The sequence below is a fragment of the Takifugu flavidus genome, chromosome 18 (assembly GCF_003711565.1).
Source record: "Takifugu flavidus isolate HTHZ2018 chromosome 18, ASM371156v2, whole genome shotgun sequence".
NCBI classification, from domain to species: Eukaryota; Metazoa; Chordata; class Actinopteri; order Tetraodontiformes; family Tetraodontidae; genus Takifugu; species Takifugu flavidus.
Genome location: NC_079537.1, coordinates 3,488,210 through 3,510,225, shown reverse-complemented (window position 1 = coordinate 3,510,225; position 22,016 = coordinate 3,488,210). Strand labels below are relative to the sequence as shown.

Below are 22,016 nucleotides of genomic sequence, written 5' to 3'. Positions count from 1 at the left end.
AAGGCCATTTGGCTTCAGATTGTGTTAGTACTACATTTATTTGACACTTTTAGTTACTGGTGTGCAAAATGTGCGTTTTCCTAGAGCAAATATGGAGACTTTCAAATCCCTTTAGTGAGATTTTCATCAGGCCCGAGCTAAAGTGTCTCTATCAGAACCATTTCTATGACCCAGAGCGTCAATAAATACATACGCTAACGTACCAATACCGGAAGTCACGGTCACTGTTTACATTGTTATATTACAGTGTAATTTGGATGAGCATTGTGGACTTTACATCAGACAATATTCAATTCCACCAGGCATTTTGCGTTGCATTCAGATTTGTAAATATTAACATTATTGAAATTTTAAGCAAGGAATAGAATTATTCCCCACTTGTTTTGATGAAAGTGGATTTTAACACAGTCCAAGAAAAGAGTAAGTAATTCTGCATGTGACTGATACTAAATGGAAGCGGTTCATTCCTAATTACAGGGACCGGTCGGCTCAGTGGCTCCCCCTGGTGGCAGCTATGGAACGCAGCAACAATGGTTGCAAGTAACGGGTTTGGGTTTACGTTTTCTTTATAAGTTGTTTCAAGCTTAACCCGAGTAATTAGGATTATCGAGAGTGTTTTATCTGCACCATTCGAGTTGGAATATCAATGTGGGGCGTGTTTCGGACTGTGGTAGTTAGAATCTCAACCTGTGGAACCGACCACACGTGCAGGCACCACCGTTTTCACTCTTCAAGGTACCATCGTAGGGCAAAAACCCACTTCCTGCTTCATCACCGACGGTACACAGGTTTAACTACCGTTTTCTGTGAAATGGGTAGCAATTCTCCGGTTTCCTGGTTCCACTGCACAGCCAAACCCGAAAAGCTCCATCTCAACTGACATTTGCAGAGCGACCATGATCTGCTGGTCCTCATCACAGATGTAGAGATGACATCTCTGACGGCTTTACGAGACTGGTGCCGGGATGCATGTGCGGGTTACCCCGATGTGGAAATAAAAAACATGTCAGCGTCATTCAGAGACGGACTTGCCTTTTGTGCCATCATCCACAAGCACCGACCTGACCTGATGTGAGTAAAGATTCGGTTTAAGCTCTGGAAAAGGTTCTGTCAGGTACCAATTTGCTCTTCTTCACTCAGCACTGCTTAACCTTCTTTCTTATGTTATTTTTGATTGGACTAGATTATTTGGTTTGCGCATGGGTGCTTGAAAGTTTGTGAATAGGTATGTTAGAGAGCATAATATCCACAGAAGTACAGTGGGAAACTTTTTCAGGCCCCCTCATGTTTATACATTTTGTTTTCGTTATGTATTCTCTCATCAATCCCCGAGAATAACAAGGCGAAAACAGAGTTTTAGGTCATTTTCAGGTCTTTTCATAGATTACGCTCCGCTCAAGGACATTCTGTGTGTTTTGATCCTGTCTTGTGTGCTTCTGCTCCTTCCCTTGATAGCTCCCACGAAGTAGGATCAGACTTTCCAAGCAGCCATTCTGGGACAGAACCTTTATTTCTGTATACCTGTTTTTTTTAAATGCAAACCCTCTTGTTCTGTTGAGTTTTATAAGTAAGGTTTCAATAATAAAATCAATAATGTTTCCTGAGGTTTCAAGCACAGTTCTTCACTTCCACACAGCAGTTGACCCGTCTTGTCTGTGTGTGTGTGTGTGTGTGTGTGTGTGTGTGTGTGTGTGTGTGTGTGTGTGTGTGTCTGTCTGTCTGTCTGTCTGTCTGTCTGTCTGTCTGTGTGTGTCTGTCTGTCTGTCTGTCTTGTTCTGCACTCACTCATAACATTTACACAGTTTGATCTCAATCAGCATCTCCTGCTGTTCTTCACTCTGCTGCAGAGATTTCAGCGCTCTCTCCAAAGATAACTCTTATCAGAACAACCAGTTGGTGAGTCCTTTTTTCTGGGGTTAGTTCAGTTCCGGATTAAGGCTCCAGACTGTAAAAGATAATCTGTGTGATCTGTTTTGTTTGCAAATTTTCCACCGCAGGCATTCGAGACTGCAGAGAACCTGGGCATCCCCGCGCTACTCCACCCCAAAGAGCTGGCTTGCTCGGAGGTGCCGGACTCTTTGGGAGTCATCACTTACCTTTTCTGGTACTTCTGCTTCTTCCGTGAGACATCTTCCGGTGTGTAGTTCTCCTTCAGCTGCTATCACCTACATTTACTTGCAGTCAGTTGTCTGAAAACAAGCTGTTTTTCTTTTTAAATGACTACAGAAGAGCACCAACAGGCTTAAATTTGAGGCTTTATACAAAACATTCCCTTTCTTGTACACAGGTTTTGCTTGACTGCTCTCGCTCTTCCTCTAAACCAACCCCTGGCTGTTTTTTATTTGCTCAATTGAAATATTCTTTCTTGACATTGCAGCTGGTCTTGCCAGTTTGGGAACATCACATGTCACCGATGCTAAGCAGCTTCCAAGAACTAAAACGCCAGATGGCCCGAAACAGGACGAGGTAACTTGCTCACAGACAAGCTTAAAGCAGGTATACTGAAACCGTCTACACATCGACTGCATTCAAGGCCACTGCGTTGCAGGACTCCAGCCGCCGGGAATCGCATCGAGGACTGATTGGCCCGCGGTCGTCCAAAGTGAGGGTGCCAGCGGTCTGCCGCCTGTGCCTGAAACCCATTTACCTCATCCAGAGACGTTTGGCAGGCGGAAAGATCTACCATCGCAGCTGCTTGAGGTAACAATGCTGTGCACAGTTCCTCACCTTTAGGCCCGGATGCTTGATTTATTAAACTGGTTCAAATGTCTCCAGACCAGATCATGTTGGTGTAAATAAAGGACCTCTTTCTTTTTTCCACTATATTTCAGCTGTATGTGTGTCTCTCTATATCCCCCTGCTCCCAGTTCAAGGTTTCTTCCTCTTAAAAGGCCGTTTTTCCTTGTTCACTGGTCAGGCTCTGATTAACCTTGTGTGTGTGGGTGTGTGTGTGTGTTGCAGGTGTGGAGTGTGTCACTGCACTCTTCTACCACATTGGTGCACACAGAGGGGGGACTCTCTGGTCTGCTCTCATCATCCAGCAGGTGTTCAGGGGACCGAGCCTGAGCTCTCGGGCTCTGCTGAGAACCGGGTCAGGGGTTCATCTAAGGTGGTCCGTTTCCTCGGTGAATCAGCTGTCAGCAGCGCTACTGGTTATACTGAAGGAACACAATCCGGAGACAAACTGGCTTCGGAAGCAGCCGACAGGGAGGAGAAAGGAGGGGAGGAGACGGGCGCCGAGGGGGCAGACAGCACTGCTTCGGGGCAGAGGTTAGCTGAGCCGTCGGACCCTCCAGCACCTGCTGTTGCCCATGTCGCTGTGGAGGAAGCTGAAAGCTGTGGAGCTGCTTCCAGTCCTTTAGATGCCACAGTGCAGCAGGAAGTGACCCAACAGCTCCCTGAGCTTTCCACTAAACAAGAGCAAGTCGGTGATCACGGTCCAGCTTCCGGGTGCATGCCCAGCCCATCCGTCGTCCCCGTGGCTCCACCAAGGGCCAGCACCTCCCAGACAACCAACAGCTCCCTGGTAGCAGGTGAAAAGTTGTTTTGTTTATTTGTTTATGTCAATATTTAAGTCTGCATTGTTCTCCCTTCCAAGCAGCACCGATCCTTCTGAAATATTTGCTTTTCTTGTCATCTTTCTTAGAAAATTCAGCAAGCCAGTGTACCTGTTCAGCCCAGCTGCAGCGAAGGTGAATCATGGCTTCAGCGGTGACGGGAGAGCGACAGTTGTTATTTCTGTGCTTTCCCTGTGCTAAACAACCCAACTTCATGCAGCAATGCTCCTACGTAATTCTATCGTGTTGAACTATGTGAACTAATTGGATGGTCTCTCTCTGGACGCTAGTTCCCCAACTAGCGTCCAGAGAGAGACCATCCACAGTACAAAACATGAAAATTAGGCTAATTAGAAGCTAATCAGTGGATGGATGATTGGCTGATTATGTTGTTTATTGTATGATGAATTTTCATGTCTCTGCCCCTCCCAGTTCCAGCGCCAGTGGTGTCCGCCTCCGACTTAACCACCCATGGCTGACCATCATCCATCCTGGGCCCTGGATGCAGCTGCCCGCCGCCCCGCCTCCAGTAACTTCCCTTCGGCCACGTCACAGACCCAGAGTTTCCGCTCCCAATCCATTTGAAAGGGTGGATGAGGAAGCAAAGCCCCAAAAGGCTGCAGCCAACCAATCAGGTCGAGGCGCCAGTGGGGGCGGAGTCAGTAACCCGGCGGTGCCCATGACAGAGAAGCCACACGGTGGGAGTGATGAGACTGTTGCAGGTGACGCGCTTGAAGGTGGAAACAGGGGAGACGGGTGCACAGGTCCAGCTGATGCACGGGCACATGTCACTCTGTCCCAACAGCCCAAATTACCCAGAAGTCTCTCTGTGCCAGCTTTCACATGTTCTGTCCCACCACCAGAGGGGCCCGAGGTAGGAAAAACACATATTCCATAAGGCCCCACAGAGTATGCTGCTTTAATAAATGATAACAAAGATGTAACCAAGGAAACAAGCTGTACTGGCTGACTTCCCTTCCTTGTGTAGTTGCTCTGCAGAGAGGCTCATTGTAATCAGAAGGCTGCTTGGACCAAATCACAGACTTTCCACACCCCCCCTTCTGAACAGGCCCCTGCCCCGGGTCATGGCTTCCCTCTCATCAAAAGAAAGGTATAACGATCCCATATGCAGCCTCATCATTTAGTCCCCTCATTTTAGGACAGGAAGTGAACTCATCAGAGCCTGTTGTGTACCTTCTGCTGTGCATGAGAATAGTGAACCTTTATCTTCTCTGTGTTGCCTAACAGGTTCAGACAGACCAGAATATTTGTCCTGGAAGCCTTCAGGTGGAGGTGACGGATTTGGACAAACGGCTGGAGGCGATGGAGAGACGAGGCGTGGAGCTGGAGAGGAACCTGAGACACTGCGGTGATGGTCCGACACTTCCTGTTGCTCTCAGATCAGTCCCACCCCCACCCCCACCCCCTCCGCGCACCATCTCGGTTCTAACTGTGTCGTTTCCGTTTCAGAGGAGGAGGAGGAGGAAATGCTGATGGAGTGGTTTGACCTCAACCATGAGCGACATGTGCTGGTGCGCAGAGATATGGAGCTGGGCTACCTGTGAGCATCTGTCACATGACCTGTTGTTATTGTTCACGTCCGCCGCCGCGCCTGAAGGCTGTCTGTGGTTCCAGGATGATGCAGCACAAGTTGGAAGAGAGACAGGCGGATGTGGAGTACGAGCTCAGGCGGCTCCTCATTAAACAAGGTCGGCTCCTTGTGGGTTTTTTTGTTTTGTTTTGTGAATGAAACTAAAATCATCGATCAGATTTAAAGCTGTGGCCTCTTGAACGTGAACCAGCGCAGCTTCCTTGTTGCCCACAGAAAACGAGTGGACCGAGGAGGAGCGAGCGGAGGAGCGCCACCTGATGGAGGAGCTGGTGTCCCTCATTGAGCAGAGGAACCAGATCATCTGCAGCCTGGATCAGGATGTGCAGAGGTGTGGTGGGCGGGGCTTAACGGCCACAGGGATTCATATTCACGCCTAAAAAATGCTGCTCTTTTCTTTCCTTGTTCACTTTAATCAGAGAAAGAGAAGAGGATAAACTTCTGAAAGCAACACTGAACAGCAAACGTGAGAAAACTCATGTAATTCTAAGCATTATTTAAAAATGTGTAATTGCGGCGCCTCTTCTCAGAGCTCCAGAAAGAAGGAATAAAGGAGCTGAGGAAGTCGAAGGGAAAGCTGAACCCCGGCAAAGTCTTCAACCTGCTGCACCGCAGAAGATCTGTGGGCACCAAACACCCGCCTGACCAGAGGAGCTGAAGCCCACAAACCTGGAGAAGGACAACACCATGAGATTTTAATGAGTCCATTAACAAATTTTATCTCCATGTCAACACATTTAAATTCAAAACAATAATTGGACATAATGGAGTACATATATTGAATTATTAATGTACTTTATACTCCATTTTCTACTTCATTTCAGAGGTTAATAAAGATTCTCCCCAGCATTTCTTGCCTTGTGTCTGGAGTGTTAGTAATAAGACAGCAGGAAATCAGTCTTGACAGCGCTAACGTGCTCCTGATAAAGCTCCTGACGGGGACATTCCATCCTCTAAACGAAAAAAAAGAATATTTTCAGTTCTAGTACATTTCTTCCACCAGAGGACAGCAAATCGTGTTATACTGGGGGAAAACAAGGATCACTAATCACGTGATCAGTCAACGAATTAGTGAATTCATTCTGCCAAGGATGTATAAGATTCAGCATTTGTTTGTCTGAGCGTTGGCTCAAAAAGTTCTGAATTGATTAATGAAAGTTTAGGCTTGGCTTGGAGGTGCCTTTTCTAGTTGTATGTGCCATCTTTTCAGATTAATAAATGATCTGATGATTATCAGGTCAAAGTTCAAGCTCAGTGCCCCTGATATGAATACAATACTAAGCGGAAAGTCCCTCTACGTGCCTTGTGGGTCAAAGGTCTCTCCCACATCGTGAATGGAATACAAGCCCTAAAACACTTCCAGACTGTCAACAAGCTATTTAACGGAATGCTGAAAGGGGCGGTGATGTAGGCACAAGTTCAAAAAGTGGATGGAATAATAACACTGACAGTAGCAATAACAAGAGAGACACAGGGGAAAGGTGAAACGTTTCCAACACAGAACACACATGTCACATTCACACACTTTTAATGATCATTTGTAAAACCATTAAGGAAGATCAGTTATACCAGAGCTCTGATGTGCGTCCTCTCTAGATCACATCCTTGCAATTAAGATCATACGAGCGATTATTTCAATAAAAACCCTTTCTCAAAACTAATCAAAATGGCCAAATCCATGAGGATTACTTTAATTTATTACGAGGCTTACTCTGCTAAATTTGGTTTTAAAAAAGATTGCATTTAAAATAAGAGGAAAGTATGAAACATAGAGGAGAAGGTGGGTACCTCATGATGGTACCTGTACCTACACCAACGGCCCAGTGCTGCCCTCATTTGGCCATTACTCATTGCAGAATTCAAGTGCAGATAAGGAGGTGTTTGGCTGTCGCTTGGGTTACATGTTTGGTGTTTCCTGACGCATAGCAGCTGATGGAGTGTTCCTCTCAGCAGAAAGAGTCCGGGAACAGCTGCACCAGCATGGAAACATACAGGAGTGAGGCCTGACGCTGTTTACCGCTAGCTTCAGCATTGGGTTTCAAGGATTATGTGTACAGCGTGTGTACGGTACATATTATTTTGGGCCACTTAAACATACACACTTCTGCTTCTGAAGGGAACTACAATCATATTACAATCATATTCTGTTGGGCTGATCAATAGCTAATACAGCTTTGGTGTTCTGGTTTCTAAATCGTTCTTTCCCAACTTACCAAAAAAAGCTGTTTTCCTGAAAAGTAGCTGCTACCTTATTGCCTTTTAACACCAATTTATGGGAACAAAACTCATGAAATTGGACTTCTCCATAAACACAATGCTTTACCTACACTAAGATTTACTAGTTTATACTGCTCAAGACTCTGTTTCATTTTGTTGTATTAATATATATGAATCATGGCGTTGCTATGGTGATCTTGACAGGCAAACAAAAGGGCCAACAGATCCCTGGGCTTAATAGTGTTGGTCTCATCAAAGCAAAGCCTTTGAAAATTTGTAGCTTTCTCTCATTTCTTGCAGATTATCCCAGAAAATGTTTTTATTCTTCACCCCTTAAAGAGTAAAGAAACAGCTTTTTATATGAAGCATGAATGATAAAAAGAAAGAAAAACTGTTTAAACAGTAAGAAATGCTGTAAAAAGATTCATATTAACTTACATTTTGCTGATTTAAAAAAAAATGTCTTTATACTTCTCTACTGCAGCTGAAAAGAACGGTTTCAGCGGGAGACCTGCAAACAGCCCGGTGACTGTGCTGAGGAATGTAGTGACATAACCATAGAGGTTTTTCTCCACAGCTGACCTTGTTATTGCTCAAACGGTGTGTTCCCGCTGCGCCTGTAATAACATTTTAACTATAAATATGTGTGTGTACAATATGTCAATCATGCCTGCTGCTGGGAGACATCCTCACAGCTTGGACAGGTCACAAGTCCATCACTCAAAAAGGAGGCAGCAGTAAAGTCAAAAGGACAAAATTGGACAGTGTTCCACAAGTCAGTGTGACGTCATTGGTAGCTAAATGGTAGTGGTGGATTTGAAAAAATAATAATTTGGTACTTTTTTGTAAAGAAAAGGCGTTGAAACTGTCGTCATTATCAGATGAAACAGTGACACCTAGTGGTAATCACTTGTTAAAGTCGCTCAATGGTTTAACGGAACGATACATCGAGCACGTCATCACTTTTACTTGTATTCACTGGAGCCCTAAATACAGGGTGTTCCAAACATTGATCAAGTGGAATTGTTCCGTTGGCAAGAAAGAGTGCGATTAGTTGCGATCAGTATAGTGTCAAATGAAAAGACGGCTTGATCGAGATTCTTATCAATAGGCATACCTCAGAATAAAGCCATAAAGTACCTCCCACATAAACTGTGGAGCAACTCGCACGAACTATATGATCCATACAAATACATCGCCTTTTAACTCGCAGGTAAACAAATGTGCGGTTCATTAAAACAACCGAATTTTACTGGGATTTTAAAGCTTATTCTTGTGTCATTATCACACCGATTGGGCAATCTGTCCGCGAAGCTTCCACGATCGGGGCTTATACTTCTTTCCCCTCAAACATAGGCGACTATTCCCCGCATTTCTCTTAATAATAATTCATATAAATTGTATGAACGGACAAAGTGATTTTCACTTGACGATTTGACACCCGCGTGTCCTGGGACCCGCGGCTGGGCGTGTTGACGTCGCGGTCCGGTGAAGGTGGAGGCGCCACCGCCGTCCTCGTCCTGTTGTTTACCTGAAAAGAAGACAAGTAACTCCACGAGTGACGTGACCCGGTCAGACGCACGCGCGCACGCGCGCAGGTTGTTTACTACCTTTCGCCTGCGAGAACCCGAGGACTTCGCGGAAAACCCATTGGCTGGTTGCCGCCCGCCTCGCCCTCCTATTGGCTGAGGAGAACTTAAGTAGGGCCTCCGACGCAGCGCTGCAGACCGTGAGCACGAGTAGATGCTCGAGCAGATTCCTCATCTGTCTCCCTTCGCTGTTCTCTTCTAATTCTGCTCACTTGATGTCAGAAGATGACAAGTAAAATGAAGTTCGTCCGCTCTTTGATGAAGGCGGCGGCGCTGGCGAACGTGCCCAAACACATCGATCACTTCTCCAAGTTCTCCCCTTCACCCCTGTCAATGAAGCAGTTCTTGGATTTTGGTGAGTGACTCCTTTTTGCCTTAGTTGAGTCGATGCATGAGTGAAGAGAAGTTTGGAGCCTTTTGTCTGCATAGAGCTGCTGTAATATTCGCTGCCACTTCCACCCCAACGCGCTCACGCACGACTTAACTGTTCAGGATGTTGACATCAACACAAGGACTGACTGTGTTTGTTAACCAATCTGTTGTCATTATTATCATCATCATCATCATCATCATTATTATTATTATTATTATTATTATTATTATTATTATTATTATTATTATTAGTAGTATAGTAGTAGTAGTAGTAGTAGTAGTAGTAGTAGTATCATTATCATCATGCTGTTATTACTGTGTTGTACCTAATCATGATTGAAAAGTATAATTACTGTGACAGTGATGTGACACGGATCAGTTTCACTGGGATCAGTTAATTCACTATGACAAACTTTAGTAAAGCTTACATTCATTGTTGAGGTTATTAATTAATTGAATTCTTCAAATGTGATAGTGTTATTAATGGTGTTATTACACTATTCCTCAAATCTTGATCTTTGATGATGGAGCCTTGGAGAAATGTTTGAGGTCACCGATCGGGGTCAACCGTTAACAGAGGCTTGCTCTGCTCCCCAGGTACGATTAACGCCTGTGAACGCACGTCGTTTGTATTCCTTCGCCAAGAGCTTCCCGTCCGTTTGTCCAACATCATGAAGGAGATCAACCTGCTGCCGGACCGGTTACTGGGGACGCCCGCCGTCCAGCTGGTCCAGAGCTGGTGAGACGACACACTGATGCCTACATTTGACAGCCAAACAAGCACAAAGGAACATGAAACATTCCAACCCTGGGTCAGTTAAAGTGCCACCAGACTTGTGGGGAAACTTCTAAAACTTTTTGTTTTTCCACAAAGTTGTTCTTTTTCAAAGACTTACAGCACTCTTAATCCACGTGCTATGAATAGCAGATAAACACGGCAGACCAGCTTTAATCAGCGATTACATTACGAGCAGGGGAAGGAGGGAGGGAGGGAGAGCTGGTGAACTTTGTCCCAGTTCCTCAGACGTCCCTGCCTTCCTTCTGCTTTTTACCCCTCCTTCCTACTTGTTTTTGCATCTGCAGAGAACAGCGCGTTCCAAACGGCCGCTCTGCTGCTGACGGGGAAAACAAAGTCGCAGCTTGAGCCATTCACAAGAAATGAGGAACAGAAGTTTTTTAAAAAACTTCTTACAAACTTTCTTATGGTCATGAATTGTTAAAAAGTCGAGGCATCTTTTATTATAAAATCTTATATTACATTTTTAAAGCACTTCAGCGCTGGTGCTTTGAGGCTTTGTAACGCTGAGAAGTTAAAAGTGAAATCCCCATAAATTCATCAGCGCTTCTTGTGGTCTTCAACTTGTTGTAAAATACGCTAACAGAGAAACAACTGTCGTCTGGGCTAACCTGGCTAAGTGATTAGCACGCTGCAGGGCGTGAGCTGCATTCGCTGTGCGGAGATTCAGCAGTCGTGTGTAAACAACATCTCAAGCTGGCTGATGTTTACGCTCTTGTCTCGGCTTTCTCCACTCATATGTTTTTCTGACTGGCTCTGAAGCCCAGTGGAATGTACTGGTTCATACTGGCTGCTATTTCTGCCTGATACTATACATTTGCTATTTTTAACCGTATGAGGACACACTCTCAGCCCCGGTGCAATTTATCATTCCACCACTACTGTTATTGTTACAGTATTGTTGTTAGGTGAAAAGGCAGAAAGCTAGGCTAGAATTGGCCTCTGGAAAGGAAATGAAACAGTGACACAACTCCACTTCTCTCTTTTGTTCCCCATCAGGGAACAGGGAGGACAGGGGGACCCTCAGTATGAGCCTGGTTCTGTTCAGGTTTTCTTCCTGTTAAAAGGGAGGCTTTATTTGTGCCACTGTAGCTAGTTTGTGGGTCAGGCTTGATGTTACTGTAATGTGCCTGTAAAGACTGGATTGGATTGTTTTGTTCTCTTAGGTACACCCAGAGTCTGATGGAGATCCTTGAATTTCTGGACAAGACCCCCGATGACCAGAGTGTCCTTGAAACGTAAGTGCGACCAGACTTTCACTGTGTTTTCTTTTTTGTTTGTGCGTCTCACCTCTCACTCCCATATCTCAGGTTTGTGGAGGTTCTAGAAACCATCAGGAACCGCCACAACGAGGTGGTTCCCACTATGGCTCAGGGGGTGATCGAGTACAAAGATGCCTTCGACCAGCAGGACGCCGTTACTGACCACAACATCCAGTACTTCCTGGACCGTTTTTACACCAGCCGCATCTCCATACGGATGCTCATCAACCAGCACAGTAAGCAAGCCCCTCGTGGATCACACCTTAGGCTGGGTGCAACCCAGGCCACTATGTTAGCCTGAACAAACACAGCCGAGCCCCCTGCAGCAGCCCCAGTGACACCAGAGCTGAAACTACAGTTCGTCACCCACTGATAGCCTCACCGAGTATCAGTGGCCCTCGTGGGGGTAATAACCACTTTTCTTCTCTCCTCTGTGATGCAGCTCTTGTGTTCAGTGGCAACATAAACCCGGCTCACCCAAACACCATTGGCTGCATCGACTCGGTGTGTGATGTAAAAGAGGTCACGCGAGGTAAGAAGATAGAGGTCTTCTTTTTGGGACGGGTGGTAATTGACTTTAAATCAGCAGACGGCGTCCTCATTTCAGATGTGCAACTCTTGAGTTCTAAAGTCAAGAAAGCAGTGCAAGATGACGTTTACCTATTTTTTTTAACGCATTCCTGGTCCTGCTACTTTCCTGAAGCTCACAGAACTAGTTCAGTTCCCCCAAACAAAACCCTCTTATATCACCAAAGGCACCAGTTTCATAACTGGGACAGAGCTTGGTAACCTACTGGACACTGTTATCATACGCTGACGATGACCTCGTATTTCGACAGTTTATCTTTATGTCGGTTTGTGACGTAATCCCTCAGGGCAAAGAATACAGCTGTTTTTGCTCCGTTTGTGTTCAGACGCCTACGAAAGTGCCAAGCTGCTGTGCGAGCAGTACTACCTGGGGGCACCTGAGCTGGAGCTGAGGCAGATGAATGGTGAGACGCACGTATGCACTGACAACAGTTCATTAGCGTGTGTGCGTGTGTGTGTGTGTGTGTGCATAAAGCGCTGACTTTTGTTTTCGCCCTGCAGCCAACAATGTCAGAGAGCCCATCCAGATTTCCTACGTCCCCTCTCACCTGTATCACATGCTCTTTGAACTCTTCAAGGTAAGATATTGTTCCCTGTCTGCCAAAGCTGTTAAAAAGTCCACAAAACCTGGTGTTTCCTCATAACAGCCCGGTTTATTCTCTGTAGAACGCCATGAGAGCAACCATCGAGACCCACGAGTCCAGCAGGACGCTGCCACCCATTAAAGTCATGATTGCCCTCGGTGGAGAGGACCTGTCAATCAAGGTGAATCACCGGGAGGTTGGAAATGAAGTGTGTGCGTGTGGGGGGGAGTACAGGAAGTCCAAGTCACAAGCAAGAGAGAGCCAAAGGTGTGATCAGATGGACTTCTATGTCCCAGTTTTTCACACTCAGAATAGAAACAAAGGTGGCTCAGCGGACTCATTATATTTACCTACAATGTGATTAAGCGATTTTGTTAAAAAAAAACATGGGGAGTAGAAGGGGGACATTATTCGTGCCCCCATTCATAAAATAAACTGTTGTTCTTGTTACCATGAGTCACAACAGCTTAATCAAGTTACATAAACCCATAAAGCCTCATTATCACCAAAGATTCGGCACAATCAGCTTTACATATCGGCCACAGAGATGGGATCATTAATCCATTAGAGGGAATGGATGTGAATGTCTTTATTGAGGGCGGATGCACACACATACACACAAACACACCTACGCAAACAAGTTCCTAAGACTGACTGTAATCTTTGTTTCCAGATGAGTGACAGAGGTGGTGGCGTCCCCTTTAGGAGAACCGAGCGTCTGTTCAGCTACATGTATTCCACGGCTCCTCGCCCCTGCATCGAGGACAAACATAGAGCCCCGCTGGTGAGCCGCTAGCCTGCAAACACACACAATCACACACATCCTCAATACTACAGAAGAGCTAAGATATGTGCACGGACCTGTGTGTGTAGGCAGGGTTTGGCTATGGGCTCCCGATCTCCCGTCTCTACGCCCGCTATTTCCAGGGAGACTTACAGCTGTTTTCCATGGAAGGGAATGGAACTGATGCCATCATCCACCTGAAGGTAATTTCAGTATGAAGGACTACACAGACTGGTCCTAAATGAGAGAATCCTATTGTTTGGTGCTAAATTACAAGGACCGTTGTCACTAAGCAAATAAACATGACACATCGCTAAAGGAAATACTCTCTTGGCCTTTTGGGACCATGGACAAGAGTTCATCTATATGTTGTATTTATTATTTTGCTCATGTGTTCTGATCAGATCTGGGAGCCTGATTTAACCGTCCTCTGTACCTCTGCACAGGCCTTGTCTACTGACTCGGTGGAGAGGCTGCCGGTGTTCAACAAGTCCGCTCTGCGTCACTACAAGCTCAGTTTGGAAGCAGACGATTGGTGCGTCCCCTCCAAGGAGCCACTGAACCTGGCCAACTACCGTGCCCAGAAGTGATTCGATCACAAAAATTACCTGACTTTTTGAAAGGAAAGCCACCCAAGTCCACTGTTACGTACTGTACCATTTAAAGACTTGGTGATGTGCAGTTGAACTATTCCAGAGGTGGGGTTGGACCTCAAGTGACCCATGGAGACCAAACGAAGCGAGAGAGTGTCGTCTTCCTGGATCTTCTTTGCATTTGTGCTTTAACAAGATGGTAGAAGACCACGTGGAGGTAGAAAGAGTTGAGGACAGAGGGAGGGAGAGAGGGTGGGAGAGAAAGAGGGAGAGAGGGAGTTGACCTGAAATTTAGTGAAGTGGCTACACGACAGTTCTGCAGATTCAGCGGCTCATAAAAAACAAATAATTAGCTTTTTAGGCAAAAACGGACTTGGACCAGCTCTTCTTCTTCTTGCTGTGAAGCTTATGTAACATGTTGATTTACAAATTTTGGAAGATTGAACGCCCAATTAGACTGTTACAGTCGTTACATGTCATCAGGCTGCAAAACAAAAGTTGATCTTTTTAAGTGTTGTGTTACAAAATGAATCACTTCTTCCAGTCCTAATCATAGAGAGTACGTCCAAATGTTTGACTTTTACATATATACGCGCATCTATGTATGTTTAGCCGTTAAAGGTGCTCATGAAAGTGTAACCAAGGACACCTCTGATGTTTCGGCTGGGACCTTAAATCAGAATCACTTTCATTGGTGAGTGGAGCTGTGGAATAAATGCACACTCAGCAGCCGACCGAGGTTCGAGGAGGGTTTGGTTATATTTTACAGATACTGTAACACAGTCGGAGTTATGTAAACGAGTCTGTTGTCGACGTTTGTGGTTATTCATTAATTGATAAATACGTGGGAGTCTGCTGAGACGAGCTTCCTCTGGGCGGAGAACAAGCCACTGCTGTGCTGTGTATTGTGATCCCAGGTGTGTGTGCTTACGTAAGGTGTAATTCATGCACTGTGCCGTTGAAGTGTCTGTGTTCCTTTGTGTTTTATAGTCAGGTGACATATTGGAGAACTTTTATTTTTCTAATAAAACAAATAAAATAAGCCATCTGCTCTGTGTCATTGATGGTGATCGATGGTGAAACACGTATGTGTTAATTACCTTCTGAGGTTTGAGGCTCTTTCAGTGCTCGTGCTGCAGATATCAGGGGTCATCTGCTGGATTCTGCGGAGGTCATAAATGATAGGGTTATATAAGACATGCTGGACATCGGTGTGTGTCTTTGTGTGTGTGAACACAAGGTCAGCCTGTTCAGTCACACAAGGCCTGTTACGTTTTCTTATTCTATAAAACATTCACCATCCATCTCCCCCAGTAGCTCTCCCGTTTAGTGCTACGTAGCAAAAGCTAACACGTGGAGAAGAAGGTAAAACATCTGTTATCTTTGTAAACATTAGCAGCTTCTCAAGATAAGGAAGAAGAAGACTTTATTAATCCCTGATGATATCCTGTTTCAGACCACCAAAGAAATATAGAAAACAATCAATGCCACAGAACAGAACAATCTTTTTTTTAAATGATTCGGTAAAGATAAGGAGCCGTTTAATACCAATATTGTCCAGTTGCCCCCCTAAACCCAATAGCTGGTTGTGTCATCTTTGGCAGCCACAACTGTAATCAAGTGACAACTGACAATGACTCTTTCTCTTCACTGTGGAGGAGATTTGTTGTAGAATTTGTTCAGCTACACTGGAGGGCTTTCAAACACCACACGACAGCAGGTCACCGTCAGGGTCCGGTAGGTTTGGACAGCTCAAGCTCCTTTATTTTGTGTGATGTGTCAAACACATCAGTGTGGCAAAAATGCTGAAAACAAAAATGTCAAGAAGGAGCAAATACAGCTGATCAACCATTTATCCTGTCATCTGAGCGCCTGTTATTATTCTGTTTTTCACCAATCGCTGATCTAATATAAGATAAACACAGAGATGAATATACAGAATATTACAGAATATTAACTCATACATACCAAGAAGGATCGTACTCAAAAACAGTCCTGATAATTCAGCTTTGCTGCTGACAAACCAGCTCACAGTCCTCTAGTAGAATCTGCAACTGTTTCAGGTCACGTCTCCGCAGTAGGTTTGTTGAGTAAAAAATAATAATAATAACTGAAATCAGACTCATTAAAAAGAATTAGGAGAATAATTGAGGTTTGTGATTTGCTGCAGATTAACACCTTAAATTAATAATTAATTGTCATCTAAAAGTTAGTAGCCTAGTAGTTTCAGTATAATATGTCTTTTCAGCTGCTAATTAATGTAATAAGTTATGTCTGAACTTTCAGTGACCATAATCAGATTCTCGGCTGTCTAACAGTAGCTATAATAATAATAATAATAATAATAATAATAATAATAATAATAATAATAATAATAATAATAATAATAACACCATTATTATTGATAATGTATTATTGATATAGTTTAATGATACTAACAATAATAATGTTCATAATTGTTGGTGTTATTGTTATTCTTATTAAATTTGTCACAGAATATTATGCAGCAGTGATGCACATGATGTTTGACATGTCCTGTCCTCAGTTTCTATAAATATTGATTGTGTATACAGATCCACGGACACAGTGCAAACCAGATAAGATTGGTCAGGTTATATAATTGAAAGCCATCTGTTATCTAATATCTTTGTCAAACAAATAAACAGGAAGTATGCAAAAGAAATAGATAAAGAAAGAAAGAAAGAAAAAAGAAAGAAAGATCTGTACATCTGTGGTGACTGACCACTTTTGACAGAAAAAAAACCCTTGAAAAAATGAATTGATGTATATTCTTCATAATGTAAATAAGCTTTTTTTAATTGCACCTTTATGTTGCTCTAGAAAAAAACTATTCTACAATTGATCGTTCAGAAGAAAATCCTTGCTGAATGATGTGAAAGCCCATAAAACTTTAATTGTATTCCAGTTTAGGGCAAAAAGCAGCCGATCATTGAACCTGCAGCGACACCAAGCGGCGAGAATTACAAATGTCCCCCCCACCCCGCCCCTCTACATTTAGCTGAATCTTGTTGATAAACTAATAAAAAAACTTTACTGTAGAGGGTGTCTTGGTGGAATTTGTCTAATGGGAATGGGGATGTAAAGGAGCCCATGACAGGTAGTGTCATTTAGCAGGAAGCAGCTACGTGCAGGATCAGGGGCGCCGCTGACCTGAAATGGACTCTTGTTGACTCAGCCTATCAGCTAAAACACTGAGGACATGCCAGCGGGAGGGTGCCAAAGCAAAGGGTGCAAACACCGAAACAAGGTCGGGCCCCAGACATGGACATTGGTGAAGCTTTAGAAGATCTTGGTACAACCAGTTTTCAGTTGAGCAAATTGTGTTGACGCAACACATAAAATCTGTTTTGATGACACAAAACTGGGTTAAACAGAACAAATACACACCAGACACTGTTTCAAAATGTTAAGCTTTTATTTTTGTAATTCTGTTTTTGAGATATTCTTTTTAAACTGAAGTTGTTTTGTCAGTATTTTTTTTTTAATTATCTGTTTGTTTTTTTTAAATCTTATCAGGAGGCCTAAAGGAGAAGAGATGCTCAGGTAATTCAGCATTCACAGTCATATGTTTCAACAACAGAGCTGCTTTCTTTTTTTTAAGTCTCTTTTTTTTCCACAAATGCTGTTGTAATATTAGGTTAACATTTTTTGTTCATGTTTCAAAAATAGAAAATGTAAATAATAAACATTCCATTGAAATATTCTTTTTATTTTTCTCCCTCCTGTCATTAACATGGTATCCAGCATCATTCCTGATAGAATAAAACCTTCCCTGAATGGAGAGAAGCCTCTTCTCCGTCAATTTCATCCTCAGCCGACTCTTATGAACAGTCCAAGAAAACGCAGCAATAACAAAAAAGGAATAAACATAGCTTTAATTGCCAACAAAGAGGGTTTTTTTTAAAAAAAAAGAAAACTAAATAGGGGAGAATCACGATTTATGTTGAATAAAAGTAGTCTTTTTTTTAAACAGAGACGAGGCTTCTCTTCACACTGCATTTCACAATTCAGTTAATCATCATCTTACAGGTTTTCCCACGCATGCAGTTTAGAATTCATCTCCAAAAAATAGGATAGAAAAATGCAAGATCAAAGGATGCAAAAAGAAGCTTCTTCCTCAAAATAAGCGAGGGGAGAGAGAGGAGAGGAAAGGGCGGAGACGCAGGACGAAACTACAGATTAGCTCGGTCGAACCCCAAAGGTTTCCGCTGGTTTATGGATGAAAGTGCAGCAACCAGCTGGGTTTGAACTGCGAAGTCTGATCCATGTTCTTAATCATGGCTGACCAGTTTATTTACTCATTTTTGTCTGGCTAAATCAGTAGAATCATCAATTCTAATTAAAACGTAACTTGTTCGTGAACCTTGAACGTTTACTAGCTGATTTTGTTGTGATCATCTAATTAGCTCGTCTAACGGTCTGTGCTGTAGCACCGTGTGCAGCCGTGCGAGTATGCCGAATTGTCCGTCCGTCCGATGCTAAAGCACACCGAGCGCGCACATGCAGGCGTGACGTGTGGCTCCGTACATGCGCGCAACCTTTGCCACAGATACAACATAAAGGCGGGAATCCAAAATGATGCCGCCGAAGCCTTTGGGCAGCGATCGTGGTTGTATCTCACAAGCAAGCAGCGGAACAGTTGGATCAACAGAAAATACATTTCTTTTCCCTTTTACTTATTAAGCTAAGTGCTAAAATACACACATGCCAAGTCAAGAATCTTACTGTTGCCTCCTGAGGCTAACAGACTAGCATGATATCAACGCAAATTCTTCAACCCGTGCTGATCGTGTTTACTTTTGTTGGGTTAGAAATAAAAAAAAAAAAAGGCTGTATCTCACACATGACAGGTTTGCAAAATTCTGACATGTTTTAGAACAAATAAGTCACCATTCACTCATCAGAGTTGCCCTGTGAACAGTTAGAGATCAACCCACATTTTGCTGATCAAACCACGCAAGTGCTGCTGACAGAGGTTGATTTCACCTGGCTGCAGCAAAGCGTCATGGGAGGGTGTACTTTACCCCTTTAGGAAGACAAGTAATATTAAATATTACACTCGTTTAAACACTAGGACACTGTGGAAACAATGAGACCCAGTTCAGTGGGACAATCTGGATTCCTGAGTTAAGCCCTGTTTCCCCAAAACAAAAAAACAAAATAAACATTCGGACTCCTTTCTTGATAAGAGAGAATTTTCAAGCAAATTCAATATAATTTTATTTATTTATTTATTTTATCTTTCCACCAATTCTGGGATAAATGGTGTTGGGATAGCCGAGACGGACCCCAGAGTTTGACCTTACTTTGTAGGTGTGTCATGTCCTAAAGGCCATGATCCAAAGGCCATGATCTAACCATATGAACTTTTCAGGTTTTCATAAAACCTGTTTAAGTTTTAAAACAAACAAACAAAAAAGATGAGGGAAGCCAGGTCGCAGCGACATCTTTTTTCTTTAACCAAATACTGCACTTATTACAGGTCACCCTTCACGTCACCCCCTTTCTTTTAAGATCCCCTCATTCAGTGTTTATGTTTAATCAGAATAATGGGAGCATTACATGGTAATTTTGAAGTTGCTTCATCAAACTGGCCACTATGTTTGCAACACCACAGACGTGCAAAACTTCCTTTTAGTGCAAAGGTTAGCAACAAATTGTTCACCAATGTTGGCATTTAAGCCGGAAAGCTAGTCATCAGCTTTAACAGTTAGCTCTCATTTCTTCTTCTTGTATTATTTTGCTGCTAGTTTAGGTATTTAAGCACTACAGTGTTACTGTCAATAATAATGTTAGTAGTTGACATTAGACTTTAGCATGTTTGACTAAAGCTTGTTTTAAGAACATGCTGGTTATATTCTGGTTACATCATATTCTGCTTTAATCAGAATATGGATCGTAATTGACTTTCTCCTGTTTGTCAGGCCTTCTGATGAGAACATCGCAGGAATATTGATAATCAAGAACCATTTGACATCAAATCTGTTTTCTGGTTTATAAATACTGTATATACACGGTCTTATACTGGTGTAAAGGAAGGCTACACCAGTAAGCATTTCTTGTCCTTTTTGAGGGTTTTGGTTAAAAAAATGAAATAAGTTCAACTGTTTAACAGTTCTTACTTCAACAGAATTTACCAACCTTGACCTGCAGGGGGTCAAACTGAACTTTACTTATGAATATCTGCCTCGACAGACATGAGGATGATGAGGCAACCATCTTCATCAGAAATAAAGTCTTTCTGGACGACTGTATTCGGTGTGACTTTAGGGAGTGGCTGCCCTAAACGTTCATAATCAGTAAAAGTGATGTTGTGTGAGCTTGAGTGAAATACAGTCAATAATGAGCACATTCCCAAGCCTTTAACCTAAACAGTTCTAGTAGCTTTGACACAAAATAAAAACAACTAAATATATGGGGCTTTTTTTTTTTACCTGGTTTACCTGCAATAATTCACATCAAAGCCACAGAAAGGGGATACTGTTGATCCTACACACAGAATTAATGACACTGCAATTCAATTGCACATGGGTGTGATAATTACGACACACAGCTGCCGTTGGAGGGAGTCACACGCAGGGTCCGAGAGTAAAAAGTCATATAACATAAAATAAGAGGAAGAAGCAGGCTAGGAGGCTGCGAGGAGTGCAAATACAGTGGCCACTGTGGCAGCCCTCGAGTATGCAGTAGCGGAGTGAAACGGAGGGATATCGTACAGAACAAACGTTATTTTTGTTGGATTTTGGAGCCCTGGTGTTTGTAGAGGAGATCAGGGTGGCTCGCAGACATCATGCAGAATCTTCATGCTGGCGAACTGTGTCAGAAACACCCATTTCTAATTTGTTCGGAATGCAGTTTTTAGTTTGTCTCCGAGATGTTCTGCCACTCCCGCTGGATAACTGCCTAGACGAATAAAAATAACTCAAAAAGCCTTCTTGGAAAACACCCCCAGAGGTATAAAATGTATGGTTGGCAGGTTCTTCGCCAACCCCACCGAAACTGCTTACTGCGCAGGTTTATTAGCAGCCAGGAGGGCTGAATGAAGTCGTGGAGGAAGGGGGATGAACTTGCATTGCTGGGTGAAAAAACAAACAAACAAACAAACAAAAAATGTTCATTGTGGTCTCCCTCACCCCCCTCCCTTCTCTCTCCGCTCTTTCTAATAAAGCTATTTTAAGTGGTTTTGGTCATGCCATGCAGTTCGGACAAAGAGGAGGAGAAGCAGAGGCGTCCAGATGCAGAAAAAGAGGCGACCGTGACTGAAAAGGGGCAGCAAATGAGAGAAAAACAGTTCACCTCCATCTCTGGTTTGGTTCGTTAAGGTCCTGTCATGTCAGCTCCGTCTGGATGATATCGGCTGCGCATGTGATATGATGTTCTTTGATATGTACGGCAATGTCTCAGTCGCAGCTCCTGGAGCTCAGTAGATATTTGCAAAAAAAGCTCGTCCTGACATCACCATCGACCGTCCCTGGAGCTTGCATAGTGAGTGTCGAAAAGAGCGGCAAATTAGCAGGAAATGTAGCTTTAGAGTAGCTCCGTGGAACAAATCGTGTGCAAGCGAAGCAGAACAACTACAAAGGGAACGTCTCGGTCTCGTGCGTGCACACAAGGACAGTATCCAGGTCAGTGTCTGAGACTGTGGTGCTTCATACCTAAACCTGTTTCCAGCCCTTTGTACTGAATCCCACTGGGAGAGACGGGTGGGGGGGTGGTGGTGGGGGGGGGAGGGATGAGTTCACCCTGCCCTCATCTTCTTTGAAGTTAAAGGGGGCCTTGAAAGAGACAAAGAAAAAACAATGTGATGCAGGTTTGATAAGTGACCTTTGACCTCATGCATCAGGCCATACGACATAGGGGACCCTGTGGCGAGCTGCGGCGTGATTACGGGCATGCTAGCAATTTAACATGACTTTCTCAGCATCATTTAAATTCACAAAAAGTTGGGGGTGACCAGAGGTCATGTTATATGTTGTTCCTCTGATGACCCCTGCACGGACCCTTTAGCACCCCCACGTTTTGTTTATTTTGTTTATTCGAAGCT

The 22,016-nt window shown here is 43.7% G+C and overlaps 3 protein-coding genes and 1 long non-coding RNA gene across 9 annotated transcripts in view; 2 read left to right on the top strand and 2 right to left on the bottom strand.

Moving 5' to 3' along the window:
- Nucleotides 1-63: 63 nt before the first annotated feature.
- LOC130514701 (MICAL-like protein 1) lies at nucleotides 64-6,015 on the top strand. 4 transcript variants are annotated; one of them, XM_057014455.1, is made up of 16 exons: nucleotides 64-735; nucleotides 820-1,071; nucleotides 1,848-1,896; nucleotides 1,998-2,136; nucleotides 2,378-2,466; nucleotides 2,549-2,700; nucleotides 2,962-3,533; nucleotides 3,647-3,692; nucleotides 3,990-4,431; nucleotides 4,546-4,668; nucleotides 4,806-4,932; nucleotides 5,028-5,118; nucleotides 5,193-5,266; nucleotides 5,383-5,497; nucleotides 5,586-5,632; nucleotides 5,697-6,015. In XM_057014455.1, the coding sequence occupies exons 2-16, from the start codon at nucleotides 929-931 to the stop codon at nucleotides 5,822-5,824; spliced, it is 2,337 nt and encodes a 778-aa protein (XP_056870435.1). In that variant the 5' UTR covers nucleotides 64-735; nucleotides 820-928; the 3' UTR covers nucleotides 5,825-6,015. The 4 variants fall into 4 exon arrangements, 3 of the variants coding, with proteins under 3 accessions (XP_056870435.1, XP_056870436.1, XP_056870434.1); XM_057014456.1 differs by having other exon boundaries at nucleotides 64-1,071; nucleotides 4,806-4,926; XM_057014454.1 differs by having other exon boundaries at nucleotides 64-1,071.
- A 3,080-nt stretch (nucleotides 6,016-9,095) lies between these two features.
- Nucleotides 9,096-14,993, top strand: LOC130514708 (pyruvate dehydrogenase (acetyl-transferring) kinase isozyme 2, mitochondrial-like). The gene is made up of 11 exons (XM_057014468.1): nucleotides 9,096-9,327; nucleotides 9,942-10,083; nucleotides 11,307-11,378; nucleotides 11,451-11,638; nucleotides 11,845-11,934; nucleotides 12,317-12,394; nucleotides 12,492-12,568; nucleotides 12,657-12,755; nucleotides 13,248-13,358; nucleotides 13,448-13,561; nucleotides 13,805-14,993. The coding sequence occupies exons 1-11, from the start codon at nucleotides 9,198-9,200 to the stop codon at nucleotides 13,946-13,948; spliced, it is 1,245 nt and encodes a 414-aa protein (XP_056870448.1). The 5' UTR covers nucleotides 9,096-9,197; the 3' UTR covers nucleotides 13,949-14,993.
- On the bottom strand, nucleotides 9,941-10,356 carry LOC130514710 (uncharacterized). Its single transcript, XR_008947044.1, has 2 exons — nucleotides 10,241-10,356; nucleotides 9,941-10,103 (listed from the first exon to the last, which is right to left on the bottom strand). It is a non-coding gene; the product is annotated as an uncharacterized LOC130514710 (long non-coding RNA).
- Nucleotides 14,994-17,363: 2,370 nt separating the features above from the next.
- Nucleotides 17,364-22,016, bottom strand: part of LOC130514704 (potassium voltage-gated channel subfamily C member 1-like) — a 34,606-nt gene continuing 29,953 nt past the window's right edge. For all 3 annotated transcript variants that reach the window (XM_057014460.1, XM_057014462.1, XM_057014461.1), the window contains exon 7: nucleotides 17,364-21,747. The gene's annotated coding sequence lies outside the window, so the exon portion shown is untranslated. The remainder of the gene's footprint in view (nucleotides 21,748-22,016) is intronic.

What these genes read in the sequence shown, in the direction of transcription:
- LOC130514708 (XM_057014468.1), top strand. Translation starts at nt 9,198, where the DNA reads ATGACAAGTAAAATGAAGTTCGTCCGCTCTTTGATGAAGGCGGCGGCG. An exon ending in GTCCAGCTGGTCCAGAGCTG is followed by an intron (nt 10,084 to 11,306) that starts GTGAGACGACAC and finishes TTGTTCTCTTAG; the next exon opens with GTACACCCAGAGTCTGATGG. An exon ending in GAGAGGACCTGTCAATCAAG is followed by an intron (nt 12,756 to 13,247) that starts GTGAATCACCGG and finishes CTTTGTTTCCAG; the next exon opens with ATGAGTGACAGAGGTGGTGG.
- LOC130514701 (XM_057014455.1), top strand. Translation starts at nt 929, where the DNA reads ATGACATCTCTGACGGCTTTACGAGACTGGTGCCGGGATGCATGTGCG. An exon ending in CTTATCAGAACAACCAGTTG is followed by an intron (nt 1,897 to 1,997) that starts GTGAGTCCTTTT and finishes TTTCCACCGCAG; the next exon opens with GCATTCGAGACTGCAGAGAA. An exon ending in GCGGCTCCTCATTAAACAAG is followed by an intron (nt 5,267 to 5,382) that starts GTCGGCTCCTTG and finishes TGTTGCCCACAG; the next exon opens with AAAACGAGTGGACCGAGGAG.